The 27,494-nt window shown below is 40.1% G+C and overlaps 1 protein-coding gene across 1 annotated transcript in view; it reads left to right on the top strand.

Annotated features, from left to right (window-relative positions):
- usp43a (ubiquitin specific peptidase 43a) overlaps window positions 1–27,494 on the top strand; it is a 192,108-nt gene that overhangs the window by 114,828 nt on the left and 49,786 nt on the right. Inside the window, exons 7-9 of the mRNA XM_078165179.1 lie at window positions 9,761–9,929; window positions 15,011–15,122; window positions 24,600–24,703. Coding sequence (XP_078021305.1) covers window positions 9,761–9,929; window positions 15,011–15,122; window positions 24,600–24,703 — 385 coding nt within the window. The remainder of the gene's footprint in view (window positions 1–9,760; window positions 9,930–15,010; window positions 15,123–24,599; window positions 24,704–27,494) is intronic.

Raw genomic sequence — 27,494 nt, 5'->3', positions numbered from 1 at the left:
TCATGTGCTGCTGAGTTTAGATCTAATGTAGGCTGAGAATGCAGTCAGACAGGAAAAGATAGATATCATGTACTGATGTTGAGTGACAGACCTGTCACTGTAGGTGTCATTCTCTCAGCAAAGTCTGGCTTGTAATATTTCTTTGTTCTCAAATCTTTGGTTTTTACTCCGTGTCATTCCAAGCATGTGAAAATGTAGTGTACACATCAGAGTAGGGGTGCATGAAAATACAGGAAAAGTCCTGTCCTGTATTGAATAAGGAACGGTGCTTTTCATACAGGATGATTCATGCTAACATTGGGGTGACAATCTATTCCTCACTGTAGGTAGGCCATGGAAGCTGTACCACTAGTTACAGGAACAACCCCCTTTTTGATCTGGGTGCTAATCGACTCTGTTGTTAGTCTGATTGTGAGTAATGTTCCAGCCATGGACAGCTCAACAGGTACCACAGCTCTGCACGTACATTTTAGAAAATGCTAATTTAATGTTAGTTAAGTAAGTATCTGTTGAAAAAAACAAAGCAGTATTAGCTAACTTGAAGGCAGAGTTCTTTTTGGAAGCAATTTAGCAACCACCGTTGGCAGTTAGCCTCTGAGACTAACAATAGAAAGTCAATGCGACTAACTACTTTCACTATCACACAGGAAGTTTTACTCATAATCATTTCTACAGTAGTGCCCTCAGGAATAAGGTGGATAAAGTTGAGCATTTTAACATGGGAGTCTATAGGGATTGACTTGCTTTTGGAGCCAGCCTCCAGTGGTCATTAGAGGAACTGCAGTTTTTGGCACTTTAACGTTGGCTTCAGCTGCGGAGGTTGCCCCTTGGTCAGCAGATACTTTCCTCACAAAACAAAATCATTAGGAGTCTTTGATTTGCAAAACTCCCTAAGATAAAAAAGACTGTGCAAACTGTGCACATTTCTGTGTGAACGCTCACTTCAGTCCTAACTGTGCTCAGATGTAAGTATATACAGTACAGGCCAAAACTTTGGACACACCTTCTCATTCAATGCGTTTTCTTTATTTTCATGACTATTTACATTGTAGATTCTCACTGAAGGCATCAAAACTATGAATGAACACATGTGGAGTTATGTACTTAACAAAAAAAGGTGAAATAACTGAAAACATGTTTTATATTCTAGTTTCTTCAAAATAGCCACCCTTTGCTCTGATTACTGCTTTGCACACTCTTGGCATTCTCTCGATAAGCTTCAAGAAGTAGTCACCTGAAATGGTTTTCCAACAGTCTTGAAGGAGTTCCCAGAGGTGTTTAGCACTTGTTGGCCCCTTTGCCTTCACTCTGCGGTCCAGCTCACCCCAAACCATCTCGATTGGGTTCAGGTCCGGTGACTGTGGAGGCCAGGTCATCTGCCGCAGCACTCCATCACTCTCCTTCTTGGTCAAATAGCCCTTACACAGCCTGGAGGTGTGTTTGGGGTCATTGTCCTGTTGAAAAATAAATGATCGTCCAACTAAACACAAACCGGATGGGATGGCATGTCGCTGCAGGATGCTGTGGTAGCCATGCTGGTTCAGTGTGCCTTCAATTTTGAATAAATCCCCAACAGTGTCACCAGCAAAACACCCCCACACCATCACACCTCCTCCCCCATGCTTCACGGTGGGAACCAGGCATGTGGAATCCATCCGTTCACCTTTTCTGCGTCTCACAAAGACACGGCGGTTGGAACCAAAGATCTCAAATTTGGACTCATCAGACCAAAGCACAGATTTCCACTGGTCTAATGTCCATTCCTTGTGTTTCTTGGCCCAAACAAATCTCTTCTGCTTGTTGCCTCTCCTTAGCAGTGGTTTCCTAGCAGCTATTTGACCATGAAGGCCTGATTGGCGCAGTCTCCTCTTAACAGTTGTTCTAGAGATGGGTCTGCTGCTAGAACTCTGTGTGGCATTCATCTGGTCTCTGATCTGAGCTGCTGTTAACTTGCGATTTCTGAGGCCGGTGACTCGGATGAACTTATCCTCAGAAGCAGAGGTGACTCTTGGTCTTCCTTTCCTGGGTCGGTCCTCATGTGTGCCAGTTTCATTGTAGCACTTGATGGTTTTTGCGACTCCACTTGGGGACACATTTAAAGTTTTTGTAATTTTCCGGACTGACTGACCTTCATTTCTTAAAGTAATGATGGCCACTCGTTTTTCTTTAGTTAGCTGATTGGTTCTTGCCATAATATGAATTTTAACAGTTGTCCAATAGGGCTGTCGGCTGTGTATTAACCTGACTTCTGCACAACACAACTGATGGTCCCAACCCCATTGATAAAGCAAGAAATTCCACTAATTAACCCTGATAAGGCACACCTGTGAAGTGGAAACCATTTCAGGTGACTACCTCTTGAAGCTCATGGAGAGAATGCCAAGAGTGTGCAAAGCAGTAATCAGAGCAAAGGGTGGCTATTTTGAAGAAACTAGAATATAAAACATGTTTTCAGTTATTTCACCTTTTTTTGTTAAGTACATAACTCCACATGTGTTCATTCATAGTTTTGATGCCTTCAGTGAGAATCTACAATGTAAATAGTCATGAAAATAAAGAAAACGCATTGAATGAGAAGGTGTGTCCAAACTTTTGGCCTGTACTGTATATAACAGTGTAGCGTATCCTCCCAGGCACAAAATTCTGTCCATCACCCATCCCACGAATTTGAAACACACTCAAAAATCTTCAGTCGAAGCTGACCACTTGTGATTCATCTCAAACAGTCAGACAGTGGAGAGTTAGCAGCGAAAGAAAGAAAGAGAAGGCAGATAGTGGCAATGATAGAGTACCAGGGAGAGAAGGGGGTATAAGATAATACAAAAGGAAGAAATGGAGGAGGGTGAGGGAGGAGAAGAGAGGAGAGTGCTTGCCAGAGGAGTTGAAGTGCCTTCTTCAGGGCTAAGATGTTTAATTAACGCTGCCATACTCACCACCTCCAATCTCAAGAGCAGTTTCTGTTTCTCTGTCTCTTTCTGTATCTTTGTCTCTTTCTCACTCAGTTCACTTGCATTCACGTCAGTCTTCATGTTTATCTTTTAATTAAAAATTGCAGATTATAAACAGATCCCCGCAGCCATGACATTGTAGCAACAACAAATGCTTCAGTATCATGCTGACTGATTAATAAATCCATACATTTATGAGGACATGCTACGCGCAGCTTTTCTTTCTCAGTCATGTTGCCTTTGTACATTGTTTTTGATTCACTGTGGGGATTGCTTTTTAAAATGAGCATCCACTGCTCTTTTCTTTTGCCCGGGGAGAGCTCCTCTTCTCACTCTCACAGTCTCCTCTGTCCACTCTGGTCTCCTTTTTTTTTCACTGCTCCCTCAGTCTTTTTCCACCCCACTAACACCTCCCTCCGTCTGTGGCTCTCCTCTGTCCGTCACAGGGAGCGAGGGAGGAGGAGGTGAGAATGAGAGTCTGGCAGGAGGTTCTCCCAACAGACCTTGGGACATGTGGGCGAAATCATGCTCCTCGCCATGCACGATATATTACTTTCTGGTTGTGGAACTATAGCCACTAAAATACTGGTGCTGGTAAAACAGGACTGTGTTGTTTTAATGTTAGTCAACCCTGTGTCTTAGATATTCAGTTTATCTGCTATATGAGAAAATATTTGTCAAGTTTTAAACTTATATGCAAAGTGTTGACTGACAGTATCTTATATTGGGTTTCCCTACAATATCCACTCCTGCAAAACATTATCAGCTAAGAATAACTAAAAGCATTATTAATTATTCATTTTTTATTTTATTTTTTGCGATGTTTTGGCACTTAACATTTAACAGAAGCAGCACTCTTTCCTTAATCATCACGTTGAGCCTAATCCTGTCATTACTTTACTTTAAAAATGTAATAGGCAAAACACAGCCATAGTGGGCTTTTTCAAGAGAGCAGGATGTCCAGTAATTGGAAGATCAGTGGTTCAATCCTCCTCCAGTCCCCATGTTGAAGTATCTTTGGGCAACATACTGAACCCCAAATTGCTCCCAATTGCTGTGCCATCAGTGTGTAAATGCGTATGAATGTCAAACTGAGTAGCAGGTGGCACCTTGTATAGTAGCCTCCGCCAACCAGTGTGTGATTGTGTGTGTGACATGAAGTGTTAAAGCGCTTTGAGTGGTCGGAAGACTATAAAGGCGCTACACAAGTGCAGGTCCATTTAAACATGATTTCAAGAAGCCAAATCTGTGATATGATTAAATAGAATAACCACAATCACTTCCTCATAGGTTGTGACCTTACTTCTCCTTCTACTATTTACAAGAGGTGTAATGTGATGTTTTAAATTGGAGTTTTTTTAGTAATGCTTTGCAGTAAGGTAAATGAAATGCTAAGTAGTTGCTAAGAAACAAATAAGGAGGAAAAAAAATTTAAAAGTGGGCGAAATTATAGCTGCTGTATTGGTTAATTGGCAGCTCTGTCTCCTGCAAATTATGCTTTTTTAGAACTAATTTAAAAGAGGAAATATGTGTGAGAGAAATGTAATGCAGAGTGACATAGCTTTTCAATTAAGGAGTACCTCACCCACAATAAGAGCATTTATATATCAGTTACTCAAAACGTGTTACCTTGAATTTGTGAAGAAAACTTGCATGCCTCTACAGTGAACGCAGAATCTTGAAAAGGTGGACATCCTTTATGAACTGACATAATCAGGGTTCACATTAAACAACCGCAAAACTATATCAAAGACATCTGTTTACAAACTCTCACACAAGTATATCTAAGTCTCATTTATCCAGCCATATGCTCAATAGGCTACTATCCAACATGCATTTTCTCTTAAACATAATGATTTAAAACACGTCAGCACAAATAGTCTCATGCATGGAGTAGTAGCGTGCCCAAGCATGCTCAGGGCAGCATGCTACTTTAGGCAGACATGTTTTATATTGTAATGTTTTAGGCAAAATGCATGTGTTTGGGAAGTACTGAGAACATGACTGGATGATTGAAAACTGGATTATACTGCACAAGTTGTGTGAGAGTTTGGAAACGGATGTTTTGATGGAGTCTTGCTGTTGTTAATTGTGAACCTTGATTACCTTAATTCATGAATAATGTTTGCCTTTGTTTTGGGTTCTTTGTTCACCTTGGAGGTATGCCAAGAAATGTTCTTCACGAATTCCAGGTAACATACGGGGAGTAATTGATATACATTACCATTTTTGGGGTGAAGTTTCTTTAACATGATAGCTGTGTGTCAATTCAGGAGCTGAAGCCTCCGAAGGCTGCGTTTAAAGACCAATTCCGTCACATCGGCGTGACCAAGGCTGTCCCATTTTGAGAGCTCCTTCAAATGCGGCCGAGAAATGCAGCCTTCTCTCCCAGAATTTGGAGGATGCAACGGATGAATCCTTCATGGCCCAGCCTATCCCAAGGTGCATTGCGTGTCGGTGACGATTATATATTAAGTTAGATGTTTTTAACATTACTGTTAGCTAAAAGCACACAGCTTAAACAATCTTAACTTAATAAGTTTACCTGAAAACAGTCCATCAGCTTGAAATATATCAAATCTCAATCGAATCATCTCCTTAAGTATTAAATTTAAAAAAATGTATAGATATAATAACAGTCTCTAGGTCCATGGTTTAGGGCTAACTAACTTACTAGCTTACTCCTTCTTTCATCAAGTGGGATGGTTTCTAGGTAACAGAAACGCCAATGATAGGGGGAAAGTACAACTGGTGATGCAACCAGGAAATCCTCCGCAGACCAGACCGTCCCTTTTCGGAGACCGTTCGGTTTGGCTGATGCCGTCTTCAAAGAATGCGGCCGATGTCCTTCAAAAGCTGCAGTCCCTGAATTGAGATACAGCTAATGAGACAATGTTGCTGATGGACCTTTTCACAGTAGACATTTGGACTTGTCATTGTAGGAAAAGCAAAGGTGGACTTGATAATATTAACGATGGCCCAGTTCCATTAAGTGTGCCAGTCAGCTGTTTCAGTGAGCTGGCTACACAATACCAGGACCTCCCCTGCAGCTATCATTAATGTTTATTAATACACCTGTGCTTTCCCAACAATGATAAGTCCAAATGTCTGCTGTGAAAAAGGTCTGTTAAAGTACCTTGCAAGTCACAAAAATGTTGATAGTGAACCAGCAAAATGTTAACTGATAACGTATATGTCACTTGTTTTGCGCCAAATACAATACTACTCTCGCAATACACTAACCACTCACTGACTACAGCATTATGTTTTTATTTTTACCTTCTTTTTGTTTTACTTTTAACCAAAATCACGGTCTTTCCATAAACTTAACCAAAGTGCATTTGTTGCCTGAACCTAACCACAGACAGGAGTCTAGACATGAACCCAGTATTCTGGTGTTACAGTCCGTCGTCCACCCTGACTACCTCCCTGCGATTCCAAAGCGGTCCATAAATATAGTGTTTTTATTAACTCTAAGAAACTTTGTCCCTGTACATAATTCAGGGAGCGATTATGTTGTCAGCTCAGTGTAATTATGAAATTATGGTTGGCTAGTCATGCTGTACCATTTGGCTCAAAACAAAAGTCTTTGGTCTTTTACTTTTCAACCTCCCGAGTGAAAAACTGAGAGTTAAAGGTGACGGAGAGGATAGAGGGAGGGGTGACTGAGACAAAGAGACAGGAGATGAATTGGACATTTAAAGGGCAGGCAATATGCATAAAATGTCACATCGAGTTGCTCCTGTCAGCTGGGAAAGAAAAAAAAACCCAGCAGCATTTGATTTAGTAGCCATTTGGACAAATATAAGTTAAAGCTTTTTCAATTTTCAGAGCTCGTTTTAACAATCAGCACTTTTATTATTATTATGTTTTAACCAAAAGGTGTTTTGACTCACTGGACTTCTGGTTATTCAGCTAAAAATGGTTTTCTGTCCTTGTCTCTGATGCGAAAAGAAATGCCTTCACACAACACTTTGTGATATGTCTGGAACCGAGCATGTGTCTGTGAGAGTTTTAATAATCTGTCTGCTAGCTTTTGTGAAAGCGTTGCATCAAAGCTTTGAATCTATTCACACTTGCTTTCCTACGTCTGTGTTGCGGTTTGTTTTGTGTGCGATGTTGGAAGGTGGCAGTGATTAATTGCACGGTAAGGTTCGAACAAGCATTGTTTAATTAAATTCTCTGATAATGTCAAAGTTTATGTTTGCTGGGAGACAAGAGGTTGGGCCTTCTGTATCCCCTCAGCTATTACCCACTATTAATCATAGCTTGTTCGTGTGTGTGTGTGTGTGTGTGTGTGTGTGTGTGTGGTAACAAATGTAATTCTTCTTACATCTCCTCAGGGTAAAAAAAAATCAAAGGGCAATTCAATATTAATGGAAATGTTCTGAAAATGTTTTCAGGATCACAGTATAAACGTGTCACATTAGATGTTGCTTGTTGCATAGCAGTTTCTCATTCTGGCACCCAAAAGCTGTTTTGTAACTCTGGTCCTTTTCAGTCCTGCCTCAGAGCTGGTTAGAATAAGCTTTTGATATGAGTAACATTTTAATAGAATAAGTGCTGTAACCGGTGTGACATTTCCAGTTGCCAGTGTCTGATGTTTTTCTAAAAGTATATTATAAACTTAAATCTTACCAGAAATTGTCCAGAAGCTGAAAATGTATTACCTGCCTCTGTAACAGTTTTTCTTCCTTTTGTCGACTAAAACTCTTTACCCTTTTATTCACCTCCTACACCTCCAAGTTTAAGATATTCTAACTCTATATCTTTTTGGAAACCTAATGAATCTGGTTCATTCGATGCCTGGACATCATCTTCATGGAGTTATGATTTGATATGAGTGAGAAATCTGTCCAAGCTGCAAGAAACTATAACCATATTCATCCATTTTTGGGTTGTCTTAACGAAGATCAGCCTTTTCCTGCTTGTTATATACATTTGTATAAATAATTACATGTTTTTAAGTCTAATTTCTGTTTAACCTTAGAGACTTTTTTTTCTTCTTTAGGGGTGATAGGGAATAATTAGGGGGAGATAGCAGGTCAACAGTATATGCCACATAGAGGTGGTATACATCATCTGAAAACAGGGAACCTGAAGATGAATTTAAGATGCAGCTCAGCACTGTGTGTCATGTTTTTCTAGTCATAAATCTGTAATAAATGTGATCTGGTTAGCCACTTTTTCAAGTTTACACAAAATAGGGGCTTAGAACATATGAAGTATATGATAGCCATATCCAAGCTTAATTAGATCTCATAAGTTGTTTAAGGAATTTTTGGGTTGATACCATTTATTACACTGATTGGGTGCAAAATTTAACCCTTTTTGACCACTCGAGAATTGATTAAATTGGTCAAAGAAAACCCTCAAAAATGCCATATTACGACATCAAGACCTTGAGGTACGCCTCAAATCCATGCTGTGAATTGGTATTGAGAACTTTTGACATTTGGAGACATCTGTAATAATTGCGTTTCTCTGCGATTGGATGGCGGGTACTTCTGTTCCGGGAATTGCTCCAAATTCTCCCTATACACCTATAAAAGCCATACATCTTCTGAATGCCTGAGGTCTCTAATTTGTGGTTGTAAAGTTTCATTAATCTTTGACTATCTTAGAGGTCACAATAGGTCATTTTATATTGTGGGGTCAAGTTTGGAAAAACAGTCTCACTACAATGAAATATCTACTATGGGGCCCAATACCTGTATATAAAGATGGACAACGTGTCTCCACTTACTCCCACTGTATAAAAATGAAGCCAAAATGTTCCGTATATGGCCACTGCCATCTTGTGCTGGTGGCTTTGTTTGGAGCTATAGTTTGCTCATTAGCAATGTGCAACCAGTCGTGAGCAGTTCTGTTGATCACAAGCACACTGAATGGCACACACAGCTGTCATTCATGCTGTCAGGCCCTCTTTTTATAGCATCAAATAAATAATTAAAACCGAGCTTGTAAGAAAAAAACATCTTGAACATTGGCAGCCGGATGAGAACTACCTAAAATGACAGAAACCATCTTTGGGAAAAGTTTATTTGACTTGTGGTTTGAGCTATTGGTTTTTCCTATGTCCCATCTCCCAATATGGAGTCGGCAAGCTTCATTACCTGTACTGCAGCAAGCCACTAGGAAGTGATCAAGATGTTTGGCTTCACTTTTTGGGAGCTGTCATTGTGTCCATCTTTTATTACCCTCCATTATGGGACTAACATCATCACACAGCATAGTTTTTGCTGGAAAACTGCATGGGATTAGCATACAGTGGGTATTTCTGTAAAGGGGGGCTTGTGGATAACCAAGGAACCCCATTTTTAGTCAGAAACATTGAGTTCAAGGCCCCCTCTTGAAAATGACTTTCAGTTTTTTACACACCAAAATTTTGCCTAACTTTGGAGCTTTTCCAAGCCCCCTTACCAGCAAGCTATCATGATATGATTAATACCAAAGGGAGCCTCAGGTTGTCTCGTTTCGCTTGATACCACCACCTTAGCTTAAATAATGAGCCTGCTATGGCCTTGTAAAGACAGTAAAGTTAGTTGTGCTCGCTGGGTCTCTAAATTTGATTTTGCCAGTCCTCCCACTTCCTGTTTATTTTAACAACAAAGGTGGAAACTGTGGTTCCAAACGATTATACAACTGATGGGATTTTTCAGGTACTCGTGAAAACATTTCCTTCAAAAAGCTGTTCACACCTGGTTGAAAATGATTCATAATGGCTGCCAGCTACTGTGTGTGTGTGATGCACCCAACAGTTTGGATCTCAGCCTTTATTAAAATGTCCCCCACTCCTCTGCTCCGCTCAGGGTATCACCACAGCCTCCCCTCCTCCCCCTACACATCTACGGCTGGACCCAACGGTCAGAGGTTACCTCCGTCTGGCACCCTCTCCTCTGAATACCTGAACCAGGGCGCCTCCACAAAGGTCCTCCTCCTCATCTGCAACACAGCGGGATCGGGCCAGCAGGCTGTCAGGTGAGCTTCAGGCAGACTCATTTCCAGTTGTTATTGTTGTTAGTTTGGTTTTTATTCATTTTGACCTGACATCATGCGCTCAGCTGTGGAGTTAGGGCTTCATCTTGTGAATTGGTTTTGTCGCACACACAGCAGCAGAGCCAGTCGTGGGTTGAGGTCGTGTCATCATACATTTATGAGACAGGTTTTTAGAGCTTGTTCAAGTATAGCTGTGGAGACATCTTTCCTCCTGCTGCACTGTGTCTATGGTCTTAAATAGAATACCTCATTTATTTTTTCCTATTTTCATCATCCAATGCTGTCTCAATGTCAGCATCCGACTTCTGTTTGACTATGACCTGTATATCTATTGCATGAATGCCACAGACAGGGCTGGTTTTATTTAACTTGTGCGTCGCTCGAGCTCCCATTCTGCTGCAGCTGCAGGCAGACAGTGTAGAAGTCTGAGACTGAGTCGAACAATGCAGCTCAAACTGAAGCACTTAACCTGTGAAAGTTAGGCTTTATCGGTTGCCGTATGTTACTCTAACAAGGGTAGGCAGCATAATTAAGTTGCCAAGCACCTAGAATGCATCTGATGTACGACAGTAACACAGCTGGTTGGATGCTTTTTGTTTGCTGCCCACAGGCGAGCTGTGTTCTACTGTTTGGGGATAAATGTCCCACAGCAGCTGAATGGCATCGCAAATCAGAGAAGAAATGCTCTGGTCATGTCTACCTCCCCAGTAATGACATTGTCGCCGTAGGCAACATCACGAATATTGAAAGGATCCAGACTCGTATAAGATGACATATTTTGGAGTCTGGTTAGAAGTAAGCAAGGATTAATTGACTTATGCAGCCAATCCAAGTTAATGCATGATTATTTTGCAGAAGATTTATCCACTACACTACAAGGATCATGGGTAAAGCAGGGCAGATAGTCCAGTTGAGCTTTTGGCAATTCATAAGAGTGAAATGTTTTGTAGAGTGAATGAAATACTTTTTTATTGTTGAAACATTTAAGATCACTGTGGTGAACTTTTTTTTTTTCACCCAACAGGGTATCAGCCATTTTAGAATACTTGTGTGAATTTTAATTTTACTAAAACATTTGAGGACTTTAGGATGCAAAAACTTATGACTTTACCTCCATGTTCAAATTAGTAGGTATTTTGGTTCAGTGGTGCCATTTGGCTTTGGTGCCGCACGTTGGCTCCATCACACCCCCAATTACTTTTAGCCTTTGAATGCATTTTTGACGTCCACGCTTAAAAACTCACAAAACTTGGCGCGTACATCACAACCTGTAAGAACATTAGCAGGCTCCATAGCGCCCCCTGGTGTATGAAAGGCCTCAGTTGAGTCACAGTTGCTCTGATATTCATGAAATTTGGTGTGTACAATGCTCTTATTATTTCAAACATATTTGTCATAAGGTTTCATTAGCTCCACCCACCTGGAAGTCAGCCAATTTGATTTTCATGTTTTTTTTGTGTATTTTATGGAAACTTCTTCGAACTCCTCTGAGAGGTTTTATCTAAAGGGATGCTAAGCTGCATTTGCTCGAACAATGATGTTATAGATCATATAAGGAGACACCATTTTAGGCACTTTACAGGTATGGAAGTTTACAAAATTCCTCCTAGAGATTTCAACAGATCTATCTCAAAGTTGGGCAGTAGAATCTCACCTTCCCAATGCTAAATTGAGAAGCTTGTGTTTTTGTGGAGTGATCTTGCCGTAGTCAGTGGCTCGGCACATTTCAGTTTCAACATGATGGTAATGGTAATGGTAATTGTGTCACCTACAGACAGCAAGAAGTCAGTTATTATGTGACAAACATCATCCAATTTACCTTAAATTGACATTGTCTGGTCTACACATAATATACAGCAACATGACGTTTAATTAATGTATGTTCTCTGTGCCACATAGTGGACACAGGAAGTAGTACAAAATTTCAGCTACACGCACTCCAGGCAGGTAATACCATCGCATGCCTGCGTGCAGTGTCCAACATACACAGTAACGCACAGCTGTCTCAACCAGCATCCCACCAATACCAGTGACGTGCGTGAAGCTGCAAGGGCCCTCTTATAGCTGCTTGCAGCTTACATTGTTGTCTGTTTTTACTTCAGTGTAGTGAGTATTTCATTTTGCATTAAGAGTGAATTTTGTCAGGCGTAGATTCACTGCTGGAAACATTTCACTTTGGTGCCCACTGACTGGGGCGGTCAGTTCCTGCTGTGTTTGTAGAGACACATTGATGATGCAAACAAAATGTTCCTCATCCTAGCAGTACTCTCTCAGCTTTGTTCCAAGGACTGTAGTTAATTTAATTGCAGTGAATTTAAGTCACTGTGATGTTCCTGAACCCATTATGAGACTCTGTGTGCTTTGTAATGCAGAGCGTCATTCTAATGGATGTATTCATTTGACCAAGGGTAGACTGTGTCCATGAGAGTGCCTGGTTAGGATTGTAGTAGCATTCAGACAGTAATCCTGTAAGGGGCTTATTATGTGCAAAGAAAATATTACCATTACCATTCTAAGTGCTCTTAGATCATATGGATTGTTCAGATTTCCCTATGGGGATCAATAAAGTTGAACTTATTATTGATTCAATGAAGAAAGGATTCATGTTTCACATCAGTGATCCAGTTTCAGTCATGATGTTTGATAACATTCTCATAACAGACCTAATAATGCCAGAACGTGACATTTGAGGACTCATTTGTCCACATGTTACTCGTGCACATGGTAGTAGACATCTGACGGGCGAATTCACAAAGGATAGATTGAGGCCACTGATAGCACCATGAACTGTGTATCACTTGCAACTGCTGTCTGCCCCATCTCAAGGTTTAATTTACAAAATATTATTGCATTGATGATGATACAGCACAAACACAGCCATGCAGAACAATGGCAGAGAAAAAAAGAAAACTTGAAAACTTTCAGACTACAAGCTACAGGTCCTGGCTGAAGAAGTAGAGAGGCATCCCCCATAACTGCAGGCAAAAAATTTAAGCGTGTCAGAGAGAAACCATATTTGGGATTTAATGTCCCAGTATCTTAGTGTGCTTCAGTTACCACTAACTCTTTAAAGACACTTAAAATTTCACTGTAACTGCATGTGGCTATTAGCACTTATCTGTGTGAATTGGGCTGTTTTTGCAGTAAAGCTCATTTGCATACAAAACGGGCAATTTTGCGCCAGATGTATTCATATTAGCTCATTTAAATACATGCAAATGGAAAGGGAACACTGAGACGCTATTTGCATGGCAGTGCAGTTAGGGGCACATGTCACCCTTTGTGGGGGCTTTTGAGAATTACACGTTATTTTTGTCTTATTTGTGCAGGTTTAAGAGCTGCACAGTCCTGTTGTGAATTCGGCCATGAGCAGGATTGCAATGGTATGAGATTTTTACTGCATGATAACTGTCTCAGACAATATCATGGATTCACAGTATCACAGTAAAGAGTATTTTGTTGTTATGATTATCATTATTATCAATTACAAAGACCCTTAAAAGACAATTCTTAGTCTGTTGCACTACTCAATAGTTTAGTTTAGTTTATTTAATTTATAAAAGGACAGTGTGCAATGACATTAATCATTTACAAGAAATGAAAACATGGTTGTACCAGATTTAGTGAAAGTCTAATTCCCATCTGTAGTCCTACATATAACAAGTAGACGCAATAAATAAAAATAAAATTCAAGGTATAAAGCAGACTACAGAAAATCCACATGCCTAACATAATAGAAGCAGTACTTACACACTGCATAGTACAAAATACAATATAAAAAAAAAAAATCACAGTAGCTACCTTATTAAGTGACCAGGTTGCCGGTGCTGATGCCTTACATAAGCAAAATGAGAGTAAGCGTCCATTGCAATGGAAGTAGCTACTGTAGCATTTAGCTACTATAGCTACTTTAGCTGTCATGATGTCAACATTTTTTTGCATAAATAGTCCAAGAAACTGAACCAAATGGCACTAAACATGGGCAAAAGTATTTATACATGTAACTCACTAAAATGTGTAGACACCTGAATAATACACCCTCCATTCTCCTGAGACTGCTTCCCACAAGATTTTGGTAACCTGTCTGCAGGGATCTTCTCCGACCCAGCCACAAGAGCCTGGCTCACAGTCTGCACTCCAACTGATCTCCAAGATGTTTGAGGTTGAGGTCAGGCAAATTAAGATCTTTGACTCCAAACTTGGAAAACAATTTCTCCCTTTGTGCACAGGGCCATTGTCATGTTAAAACAGGAAAGGGCGTTCTCCCAGCTGTAAGTTGGAAGCACACAAATATCATTGTATGCTGTAGCACTAAGATTTCCCTGCATTGAAACTCATGGGTCCCGCCAAACACTTGCTGTTATTATTATACAGAGAGACAACAAACAACAGCACCACAAATTACAACCTCCAAAACAACCATAGCATTGAATCAACACCTCTGTAAAATATCCTAACCTTCATGAAGGTAGGATTTAATGCAGAGCTGTTGTTTAATGGATGTTGCTTCAAAGTACATTAGTTTGAGCTACGTGTACCCACAGGAATAAACTGGCAATTAAGTGTACAGTAAGTGTGCGAACCTTGGAACTTTAATCTTCAGCTGTGTATGACTGAATAATCTGAGATCCTGAAATACTTGACAAACACAGCTGCCTCTTCCATTAACCTCACATATAAAAACCTCTGATAGCCACTGCTGTGCAGTAAGGAGGAGCACCAGCCTTGAGTTAACCTAGAGACAGAGAACCCATTATGAGGCATTGATGCATTGATGATATACAGACTGGTTTCTCTGCTTTATTTGGCCCCTGGCCCCACCTAATGTCACTGTAAGCTGTCAGTACAGGACACTGACAGGCGCTGACAGTAAAGCCTTGATGCACCTGACAGTTTGACAGATGTGGTGATGACACAATAAGTTACAATGACCTTTATACTGGCACTTTCTCAGCCTTATTAGAAATTAATTTATACTACTTTGAAGTGTGGATGACTTTCCAAGTTAACCAATCATTGTCCTCCTCTCCTCTCCTCTCCTCTCCTCTCCTCTCCTCTCTCAGGTTTGGGCCTCCATTTCTCATGCGTGAAGACAGGAGCATCTCCTGGGATCAGCTGCAGCAGAGCATTCTCAGCAAGCTCTATTATCTGATGCTGAATGGATCTCAGGCTCAGGTAATGTCCACACACCCCAATAGCCAATAACATGTCACCTACTCTATATCTGTAGCCTGCCCCGGACCCTTCAGCTCAAGGGTTCACAGACCTTCTCAACTCCAGTGGACCAAATTAAAATAGCTGTGCAGAGCAGAGATTAGTTGGAAGTTTAATCAATTTTCATTAAAGTTGGGTACTGTGTTTAAATTAGATAGTTCTTAGTGTCTGTTTGCAATTGTCTGAATCACATTTGAAACCAAAAATGAAGATAAAGGATAAACCACATAACATTGTGTTTAAAAAAGTAGTCCCTCAGATGCACAGAATGTGTTTAATAATTGACATAGCCACTGAGGCGTCACCATTGGTTTGTGGGCTCCCACTTTGAAGTTTAGTGTTTGGCACTTTGGTCACCGCCATTTTGGATTTTCAGAGCCAGAAGTGGCCATATTTGGACAAGGAGGTGGAGATAACTCTAATGCTCCTTTTACACTGCCAGATTTTCGGTGAATGTTGGGCCTTTTTGCTGGCAAGCTGCGAGCGTTTAGACACACAGAGCTGGATTGGCAAGTTGATCCGAGGTGCCCAATTTTCCGCCTCACAGGTGGAAACATATTGGCAGAACCTTTTTGATTTAAGAAGAATGAGGTGCCCTCCCGCCACGGGAGGGGCTGTTGATGACTTATGGGAGGAGCTGTTGATGACGCCGCACGTGCGACCCACTGGCAGTGGACTAACAGGAAACAGCTGATAGCAGCAATGAGCAGCTACAGTAGTACTCGTAGCAAGAGGGAAACGCAAACCTGACAGACACTGTAAAGATGAGCAGCTGGGGAGAAAAGGAATTGCGCGCCCTCCTTGCCCTCGCACATGAAGATGCCATTAACCATCAAATGATGGGAACGATGAAGGACGGGCCGACTTACAAGAGAATCACTGAAAGACTGATTAGCCGTGGCTTCCCTTGGAGCAAGGCTGTTTACGTCACACGCTGAGCTACGCATTTTGTTACTTGCTCACGCCCCCACTGCCCCGAAAAAGGCACTTTCTATATGAACAAAAGTAGGCAGGCAGCATTTTGCTGCACTCCCCGATTTTGTTTTTGTACTGCCAATGCTGAACAAAGACTGCTTGGGCTTTCCTGCAATTTGCACAATTCCTATTTAAAAAGGGCTTAAGGCTAGCTGCTAGCGTGGTTAGCACAGTGCATTTACAGTTATGGTTAACTGTGACATTGCTAATGTTAATTTTCACTGAGAAAAAAAGGCTTAAAAACCATGAAAAGAAAATTAGCTTACCATAAAAATTGAAAATCTGACCTTCTTTTAGTTCAACCAAAGGCTGAGCAAGATTTTCTTAGGTGACCAAAATGTCACAATCACTTTTCATGAAATGAAACACACTGACATAGCAACATCTACTGCTATGCCTATACTCTGTGAAGCTGGGGGTTGTGCCGTGGTTACATAAACTTACCAGTGTTGTAGCCATGTTAATGACTTCTCAATAGATGGCACCCACTTGTCACTCAAAGCAGCCAGGCCCTTAGTAATGCCTAACTTTAAGCCTTAATAACATTTAAACAGGAGAGTTATTGAAAAATTCAACTCCTGTGCAGTTGTCATGAATGAGGAAATTAGCTATAGAGACCAAAACCATTTTTTTGTACCAGGCTGTAAACATGTTTATTCTGCTGTAAAGTTGGGCATTTTAATATGGGGGTCACCTGGGATTGACTTGCGCCTGTAGCCAGCCTCAGTGGCCATTGGAGGAACTGCAGTTTTTAACAATTCCATGCTGGCTTCTTTTTTTAACCTGGAAGTTTGCTGCCTGGTCAGATGTTTGTTTTTCATGATTTTGCTAATGATTTTTTAATAAGAGCTCAACGCTCTGCTGAGACTACAAAACAGATGCTCTGCTTAACATGCTGAGTACATAACTGTTGGATTTTCTTTTGCTGAAGTTTGGGTAACCCTTTGCATGCTGCGCCATAGTGACTACAGTATTGCATCAGCTCCTCATTGATTATCTATTGTGATTTTCTTTTCTTTTTTTTAATTTATACTTAGTCATCACGTCTGATTTAATAATTCAAATTTAGTGTTCTGCAGTCAATTCTTTGATGTTGGAGTGCATCAATCTCCTGTTCTGCCAAAATGCTTGCAAAAAAGAACAATGTAATTTCTGACAGCAGAAACTGCCAATATTGAATGAATTCTTTGATTAAAAGCAAAGAGTGCACCTCAGGACACTACATTCACACACCCGCACACACTCAAACATGGTCCAGGCCTTTTATGGGAGAGTAATAAGGGTTTTATGTGCTGAGCATACATTTAATTATGTCACTGCGCGCTCAAAGCCCAATAACACAAATCCTTGTCTTAACCACTATATGAGAAGTTCTTTACTTCAGAATAATGAGTGAAGATAGGAGGCGGTTTTTTATTATATTGAATTTAAAATGTGTACTATTACTGCTGCTTAAGCTTAAGATGTACACAATACATCCTGTGACTCTTGAGTGTTTGTTTTGCAGACACAGCCTTGCATGTTAAAATCCACCTCTACTTTCTCCTCCACTCAGTACAAACTGCACGCTTTGACGACGATCCCCGACAAGCACGTCTCCACTTCATCTGTTCCTCCACAGACCATTTGAGTGATCTGCACACCACGAGCCCTAAACCACCGTTTCACTCTCAAATACACAGACACTCATGCACTCACATCGCCCCCAGTGCTGGCCGTCAAGTTGCCATGGGCAACGCCATGGTGACAGGCAATATTTGAGGTGGCCTTATCCAGAGCGAGCAGCTTTCAGCTTTATAAGAAAAGAACTAAGGCGGAGGAGAAAGAGAAATATCAGCCTGTTATTTGTTGATTGCTATCTCTGTTTCTTAGTTACCTTCTTAAAGCCTGTCTGGCCAAACACAAACTCAGTGAGACTTCCCTTCCCCTCTTCACCTATTTGTTTTTAATTAACACAATCACCAGGGTCTTTTGGTTTTAGATTGAACAGATATTTTTAAATGAAAGGGCCACCGATATCCCAAGGGTGCTTTAATTTTTGCTGATTCTTTGTTGTCTAAAAGAAAAAAAATAGACAAAATATGAGCTGCTGTAAAACAAATTAGGGTTCCTTCCTCCCTACTTGACAGGCAGCAGGTGTGAGTGCTTTGCTGCCAGTAATTTGGGTGCCGCTTCTTCTTCTTAATAAAATGTTTTGGCGCCATCCAGAGGTTTACTCAGCAAGATACAACTTTCAGTTCAGGGTATAAAAAAAGAAAGCATAATACCAGCTGTTGCTGACTTGCATGTCAAAACACAGCTCCTCTTTCCCAGCCCCGATGTTCTGTGAAAAGAATAATATCAGAACTGACAGAGGGAGTTAATGCATTAGACTGTGCACTAAAGGTTGAGCGTGGTCTGTGCCAAACGGTCAGTCGAGTGATTTTAGAGCTGGAGGAAAGATTTACGAATTGGATGAGAGGTAGAATTTGTTGTTAGTGTGTTGGGAAAAAAACACTTGTTGTTACCACACCATGGCTGTAATGACTGGAAGAGATTAAATATTTCCCTCATGACTTTTCTTAGGGTGCTTTTTAAAACATTTACATTCTTTAGACTGTTTGAAATAACAAGGGGGGTTAATAGTTAACATTTGAGTAATGTTGGCTTTCCTTGTCAAGATATTGTCATCAGCTACTTTTTAGCTGATTCCAAATCAGCTGACAAGCTTCACTTGTTGCCTTTACAATATACTGGAAGAATGAATGAAAAAACAAATCCTTAACTTTTCTTAATTATGTTTTCTGCCTTAATCCTTATTATAGTGAAACCTGATCTAAACTTGGCGGAACAGTCTTTGACAGCACTCTGCATTTCTTTGAGTTTTAAAACTGTGCTTTTTTGAGATCCTAAAGGATCTGTTGGGGAGTAGTGAACTACATGTAATTAAACTAGTAGTTTAATTACATTTTGCAGTAGCTTTCTTACTTACAGTGATTCATAACTGCTTATTCCCTTGAGGGTTGTGGGAGCCTATCGCAGGGTACACCCTGGACAGGTCGCCAGACTAGCACAGGGCTAATACATAGAGACAGACATCCATTCACACCTACGGGCAGTGTAGAGTCACCAATTAACCTGCATGTCTTTGGACTGTGGGAGGAAGCCGGACAGCGCTAACACAGGGAGAGCATGCAGACTCCGCACAGAAGGGCTCCCTCCTGGGATTGAACCAGGATCCCTCTTGTTGTGAGGTGACAGTGCTAACCACTGCACCACCATGCTGTCCTTGTAGTGATCCAAGTAGACTCATTACTTTTTTTGCCATTTTTTTGTATAGATAACTAATGAGACAGTTTTAGGCCATTAAAGGAAAGAAATACACTTTTATTTTTATTTTACCATTGCTCAGCAGCTGTAATTGAACCCCTTTGATGACAATGAGTCATAAGTATTGATTATTTCTATTTATCAGCATGTTCAGAGAAATTGTTGCATGCTGTTTTAGAAGTTAGTTGGCTATCTGAGTAATCCTGCTTGGTGCAGCAGTACTCCCACCAGGACTTCCTGCAGGCAGGTATCTGACTGATGGACATCATATACAAAACCAAAGCTGACATTCCTGCACTTGAATAGTGGGATATTTTACTTTTTTGGTTTATGACCTGTGAACTATTGGGCTCTTTTTGCAATTAACTCAGTTGAGTGGCATTTTTTCTGGCACTTGACTTTTTTTGTCTTATATATTGTGACAGTTTTGTACCACAAAATAGTTTGAACTACTTTCTCTAAATAGCTTTAGTTACCCAAACTAGATTTCGCCCTCGAGTGACATTGCTGTAGTTCAACTTCTTCCAGAGTGAAGTAATTGGAAGCTTGCAATCCTATGCTGTCAAGGTTGCTTCCCCAGCACTGATTGCCAGATTCTGGCCGGACAGACCAGTTACAATTTTAAATCTTAGGTCTGTTACTGAATGCCAAATCAATCAGAGTTTACAGTTCAGATCACAGATCACAGTTCTGAAGTATTTTTTTTATTTATTCATAAAGAGTTATCGATCAACTGTGAGAGGTCAAAACTAGTTATAGATTTAAAGGTCTTTAAGAATTCTGAATCTTCTGAATTGATGTTAGAATATCCCATAATAATAGCATCCTTTAATGAAATGCATGGGTTTTTTAACACTCTCAAAGTTCTCATGGGTCTAGCTTATGATTCCTTACAGGTTGACAAGATAATTTAATTACATAGGATACTACCTGCTTCTTAAATCATGACCCCTCCTCCCTTTAAGTCACGCTCTCTCCTTATTTTTAACAGGGCTTGTGTAGTGCTCTTCTTCATTATAGTCCAATAGATAGATGAAACCATCTAAATTTAAACTCGCTCAGGCCTTCAAAACTGAGAAGAGAGACTATGTCTTTTTCATTTGCAGTTTTAGGCTCCTATTAACCAACTAATTTATTTCTTTTTATGCTCGGCTGCGGTTCCTATTCTCCAACGTTGGCCTGCACAGAATGAACGCATTAGCAACCGGTGCTCCCTGCTCCCTAATACCTCAGCCCTCTTGCCTTTGCTGCTGAGCATCAGAGGAGTCATAGTCCATCTATAAATGCATTTTCTCTATTCCAGTAAGGAGGCGGCAAGAGTTGCTGTGTGGCAATGTTATGTATCGATCCTGCAGGATTCAACAAATGAAAGAAGTTGTTGGAATGCTCACAGATGTTTTGTAATTCTGAATAACTTACTCACATCCACACAGTCCATTTGAGGGCTTAACAATACCCAAAGACAATACTTGGCTCTTGTTTCTCTCCATTCACACTGCATCTCAAACTTTGTTCAGCTGTGAGTCAGTGTGCTCGCAGCTGCCAAGCCTACATACATTACACTGCGGGTAACCACAGCAACAGTGCTGCTGCTTAAAGCCAACTTAACTTTTCAGGGTGATGTTAAGCTCATTTAACTTGAGGATGTAGTTTGTGGTGTTGCATGCATATAATGCATTGCATTATACAAAAGAGTGTTTCTGTTATTAGACTAAAGAAATCAGGATTTGTCGCGCACGATGTATTGCTGCTCCCGTGCTTTATTCCCACACCAAACAAATAAGCAACGTTTCGCCTCACATAGGAGGCTTCATCAGGCTTACAGAGTAAAGGGCAGTCCCTCTTTTTATAGCATGTTCTCCAATAAGAATGAGGCTATCTGGAGAGCTACAAAATACATATAGGAATAATATTATTTCTCAACCAATCACAGATGCATTTTACCATGTTTTTCACAGATTCAATTAATACACTTATGAAAAACCATTTATAAAAACCATTTATAAAAAGAATATATATATATATATATATATATATATATATATATTTATATATATATATGTACTATTTACAAAAATGGTCTAATATTAACGTCCAAATTCATCCCATGGGGTTGGAGTGTCTTTAATTTATGGATCCAGAATGTTTCCCTTTGTTGTAGTAGTCTGGTCCGATCCCCCCCTCTTCATGGATATTCCACTCTTTCAATACCAATGTACCTCAGCATAGAGACACTATGGCTCGTTTGTTTAAAATGTGCTGCTACTGGGTTTCTCATATCTCCTGTCCGGATATCACTTCTGTGTTCACTTATTCTAGTTTTAAGTGCTCTTGTCGTCATACCAACATAGGCTAAGGAACATGGGCATTTAATCGTGTACACCACATGTGTTGTTGTGCATGTAATTGTGCCCCTGATCTTAAACTTTTGTCTAGTAGTAGGATGGTAGAAAGAGTCACGTTTATTGGTCAAGTTACATTGTGCATCTGATGTTAGGTGCTCGTTTGAAAACAACAGTAAGGCGTTCATTGAAAGAGCAGCACATATTAAAGAACTGGCTTCATTAGTCCTGACAAATAATTTCTTTCATTTCAAAGAAGATATTTATCACCAGATTTGTGGGACAGCAATGGGGAGTAAGATGGCACCTGGATATGCAAATTTATACATGGGGAAATTTGAAAATGACTTTGTATTTAATCCAGAGAAAAACACATTCTTGAAAAATATTAAACTATGGAAACGATTCTTAGATGATATTTTTCTTATCTATGAGGGTGACAAAGGTGAAATGATACAATGTCTGAACCTCCTAAATGAGGCTAATGAACATCTCAAATTTACTATGTGTATGAATGAAAATGAAGTAAACTTTTTGGATGTAACTGTCATGAAATAGTAGAGGAAACTTGTCACAGATCTATACAGAAAACCCATAGACCACAACACATTGCTGCGGGGTAATAGTTTTCACCCTCTGGCACTCAAGAAGAGCTTACCTATTAGTCAATTCAGTAGGTTACAATGTATTTGTGGCTCAAATGAGTTATATCAGACAAATCCTGATTTCTTAAGTTTTCCCTTTGATGTCAGCACCGATTGGAATAAGTTGATTCAGAGGATGTGCATTCTTTATATTTGTTTCACTCTGTTATTAGACTACCCTCATAGATTTAAAATATAAATAGAGTTGACAAAATAAAATAAACACCTGTTAGTATAATTACTTCAACAGAAAACAAACTGCAGCCTCCAAAATGATCATACAGTTAAATTAGCACCTCTCTAAAACATGATAAAACTCACTTCACTTAAACAAACTGTTGATTAAACCAAGTGTTTCACTACATGAGCCAAAAGACTTCTGTCATTTTTTAGATGTTTCAACAGACTTCTTCTCTGTAAATATTTAGTTTAGTTTGGTTTATTGGTTTAAAATACAGAGACAATGCACATTAATAAACATTACTGTAAATATGCCGGTTTAGCCAGGTTGGCTAATTTGCAACCATAGTCTCTGGGGCAGGTGACATGAGCACTACAATCATTAAAGTATACACTGCATAAAATACCTATTTAAATACAGTAAAATACAAATATGGTATACATGACAGTTTTAGAGCAGGTGGTCACAGAGTTGACCATCTCTCAGCCATGATTTTAAGTTACATTTAAAAGAAAGATATCATGATATCATGTGTCATACTCCCTGAGCGTTGTTGGAAGACTGTTCCATGTCTGAGGTGCTCTCACAGAAAAGGCTGCCTGACCAAAAGCAGACTTCCTGTTCAGTACTACACAGTCGCTTCTACTGTCAGTAGAGGTTTTCTGTTTTATAAAATTACAAAGAGGGGGAGGAGCCAAGCCATGCAAGATAAGCAGTCTGCCAGTGTAGAAAAACAGAACTGTTTTGCCTAATATTTTCCTGTGGCGGGATGCCTTTTCCAGTTTTGTTGTTTACATCCATAAACAACGCAGCACACACTTTATTTAAAACATATTTTTTATACAGCATGTCTCTATAATACTCCATGCAAAATAATCTGCCATAGTTTTTATCATATAACATGAGGTTTCTGTGTTTGTATTTTTATCTTCTGTGCTCTTTTCACTGGTTTGAAGTGGGCGGGACTCAGTTGGAAAATGTGATGTCGCTGATTCCCGTGCACCAATCAGAATTTAGCAACAGCTGGATCAAAATGCCATAACAGTTGTTGGGGTTGCTGATGTTGCCTGCACTGTCAACCAGATGAAACCACATCCAAACAGTCATGGTGAAGAAGACCTAGTGAGCTTTTCAGTGTAACTATTCATAATTAATAACTAACCTGTATTTTCCCCCTTAACATTAACTTTGATCATTGAGCATTTAATCACAATGTTATTAAGAAAAACATGTTCTGGTGGGCTTTAAGTTTAAGTCTTACTGCAATGCTGCGTTACCCTCTCTACATTTCTCTCTGGATCTTACTTGTTAACTGGCTAAAGCACATGGTTGCTATATAAAGACAGCAGCTGTGCTATCTGTCACCCATCAGAATATTTAAATGACATCTCTTGTATCGTTGCCTCTTTATACCTCTTAAGCATGAGTGTTGCACTTCAGAGTGAATCTATCTTCCAGAGTGTGGGGGGTGTTATTTATACTATCAGCGTTCACCTTCGTCTGTCCTACAGAAGCCAGTGTTATAAATACAGCAGTGGTAGCTGTCTTCCAACAAATGTGTGTGAAGGCAGACTTTTTATTTAACAGCAATAATGATGAAAATGTTCACATGCACACACACACATTGGGCACACTCTGTTAACTATTGGGGGAAAGGATGAAGGACTACGGGCTGTAGGCTGTTTTGTCTTGATTGTTTGAACATACAGCAGTATAAAATATCTCTTCATTGATTTATAAGTCCTTAAATTGTGCTTCACTGCACACCGCTGCTCATCAGCTTGCTGCTTGAGCACGCTGGTTAAAAATCAATGTTCCTTTGAGTTTCATTCTTTCACAGATTATTAAAGTTAAACAAGCTTTTGTGGATTTATCTACAATTTCATTTTTATCATTTCAATCATAAAATCATTTTACCACTGAATTTATAGCTCGGCATTGAGGGGGGTCAACAGGGTGATGCTAATGTGTTTTTCTTTCCCTGCAGAATGCTGGGGTGCTGTTTAAGATCAGAGTAGTTGGAGGATCGGCAGCCTACAGCTACCTGTCCCCACAGGACAGCCGGCCGCTGTACCATCCTGCAGTTGACAGGTAGGACACACACGCACACGTACACTCACTCAAAGAAAAACAACACACTGCACTGTACACCTACACTGTGCCTCATCAACATATACTGCACAGTCTTATACAGTGCTCTACACTCCAGGAATTTATATTCAGAACGCACTGCAAAGAAGGGTTTTACGAGCGCATAAGACTCAAAGCTACAATTCCTTTCAGGAGCGAATGGACCTTGAGAGGATTACAAGGAACTGAGTATAATGATTTCAGTTTCACGGTATGATGATAAGGCCTTTATTTCCTGTGTGATAAAGAGCATGCTGCTGAGGAGCTTAGTATAAATCTCTGCTGTTGTTCTACTGATCTGCAGTGAAGGTCAGGCCTGCCACAAAGAAGTTAGGAAATGAGATCATCTTTCAGATTAGACCAGTCATTCACTGGGTGTGTGTGTTTGTGAGTGTGTGAGCACCTGTCTGTGTGTGTTCATGCTTTTGTGTGCTGATATCACATTAGGATAGGATCATATCAACTCACAAAATAGCCATGGTGCGTGTCTAGTGTGCTTGTCATTCCTTTGCATATTTCATTTATTTCCTGTTTTTTTTTCATACAATTATGTAGCATGAACCAGTCGCCAAAGCTTTGGTATTCCAAGTTTTTGAACCTTTTTTCCAGACTGTTAAAAGTATACTATGCAGGATCTGTCGGTTACTGTTTGTGAACAGTATTGCCAGCGAAAGTGAAAGGGCGTCCACATCATCACTACCAGCGTATGCCTTAGTAGACGGAGCCTGCACACCATTCAAAACGCACACGCCGGATACCCGACTAAATTCAAACGACAAAAGCAGCGTGCACCCCTACCTCGACTACATGGCTGACACAACCACAACAATCACTCACTTTTTTGATTCCAGTCTCAGCCCTAAATAGCGAAGTAAAGTACATTATGCTGTTACAACTGAAATAAGAGCAGGCAGCAGGTGATTGCTGGTACCTTTTATCTCTGTGGCATCATTATCTCTTCAACATTAATGACACAATAAACCTTGATTGCCTAAGAGTGATGTTTCTCCCTCTCCACTTGTCATCACTTTTTGCTGGATTGCCCTCCAGCTGTAGAAAAAGGAGCACAGCCAGTGCAAGATAACCCAAGATGCACTGTATTTGTGGGGGGCGTTTCGGCACTGTGTCTAAAGTATTCATAGTTTTCTCTTGGATGTGTGCTGCTTGCAGTTTGGGCACCTGGTTGCTACCTTTTTATAAAGTCCAGACCTCACCTGTGCGCTGTAACTACAGATGTTCTGAGCACAGCAAAATAAGACAAAAATGAGAAATCGAGGCAGAGGGAAGGGCATCTGCAGATGAATACATTGCCACACACTTCTAGTGGGTCATAAGTGATGGTTGAGAGGGATTACTTTTCTATGAGTGTACAGTATTTTTTTAAATCCTGCATAGTTGACTTTTAAGGATTAGTTCTTCCACATTACAACACAATATTGTCCCACGTATTCTTCAAAAGCCATGCTGGTGGTATAGTCTTGTACATCTCTACCATCTCTTCTACCAGCATCTAATGCATTGGTAAGATATAAGATACCTTGGCACTGCATCGTCCCACTAGTATAATGCACATAGTTGTTTTTAATATAATACAATTGAATTACAGTTTTCAATTTACTGCTGTGGTCATCTACTGTGTAATCACCTCATTACTAGATGTTTGCTGTTTGTCTGCATGTTGCTGCAGAGACTGGTGAGTGCCACTAGAATGTTTGTATAATTTTGCAGTGTTTAATGGGCCAGCTGTTATGTGCTGGCAGGCGTCTGGCCAATCAAAGCTCCTACTGCTGCTCTGTGAGATGGATTTAATTTCATTTCTAGGTGGCAGTGCTCACACAGAGAGCTGTCTTTCAATGAGAGCGATCACATGGAAAGGTTAAATTGGGAAAAATGAGTTGTGACATGGAGCATGATAGGCAGGCACATTAGTGGATGGAATAAGAAAAAGTAGGAATTTTTCATTTCAGATTTGAATTTCAGTGATGAATTAATCATTTAAAGACAGTAAAGGGTAATAAAATTACCTGTGATCTTTTTATGCCTCTGCGCCAGCTATAGCTGTGGCTGGAGGTACTAAGTTTTCGGGTTGTCCTTCTGTCCGTCCTGTCCTTGTGAATGCAATATCTCAAGAACGCCTTGAGGGAATCTCCTCAAATTTGGCACAAATGTCCAGTTGGAGTCAACGGTGGACTGATTAGAATTTGGTGATGGAGGGTCAAAAGTCAAGGTCACTGTGACATGACAAAACATGTTTTTGGCCAAAACTCAAGAATTAATTTATTATATATGAAAAAATGAAATGTCTAATAGGATATAATTGTGAAGTGACGATTTATGCAAAAGGTCAAAGGTCAGCTTCACTGTGACAGTATAATTTGCAAAAAAACACCATTCTGGCCATTTTTCAACATCATAACTCAGGAAAAGAAGGGGAGAGATTTGGTCAGATACTGAATTGGTGACACTAAACTTGGGTGTCCAGCTTTAAACTGTTCTGATTTAGTAGATCGTCTGTGCTGATGGAGGGAAGATGTGTGTGAAGCATGTTTTCACAAGCATGGATGTAAACTTTAAGTGCAACTTGACTAGAGCAGACAACTGCAAGGGGGTAATTCTAGTTTATTATTGGGTACTTGTTGAAATTAAACACTGTAAAATTCATACTCTAGCCTTCATAGTCTGTGTTTCTGCTGCTTGCTTTATTATTTATTGGAATCCACGACTTAAGAAATGTCCACTTTTCACAGAACAA

This window comes from Epinephelus lanceolatus, chromosome 3 (assembly GCF_041903045.1).
Source record: "Epinephelus lanceolatus isolate andai-2023 chromosome 3, ASM4190304v1, whole genome shotgun sequence".
Lineage (NCBI taxonomy): Eukaryota > Metazoa > Chordata > Actinopteri > Perciformes > Serranidae > Epinephelus > Epinephelus lanceolatus.
The sequence above is the reverse complement of the archived record's forward strand: the minus strand, read 5'-3'. Positions and strand labels throughout refer to the sequence as shown.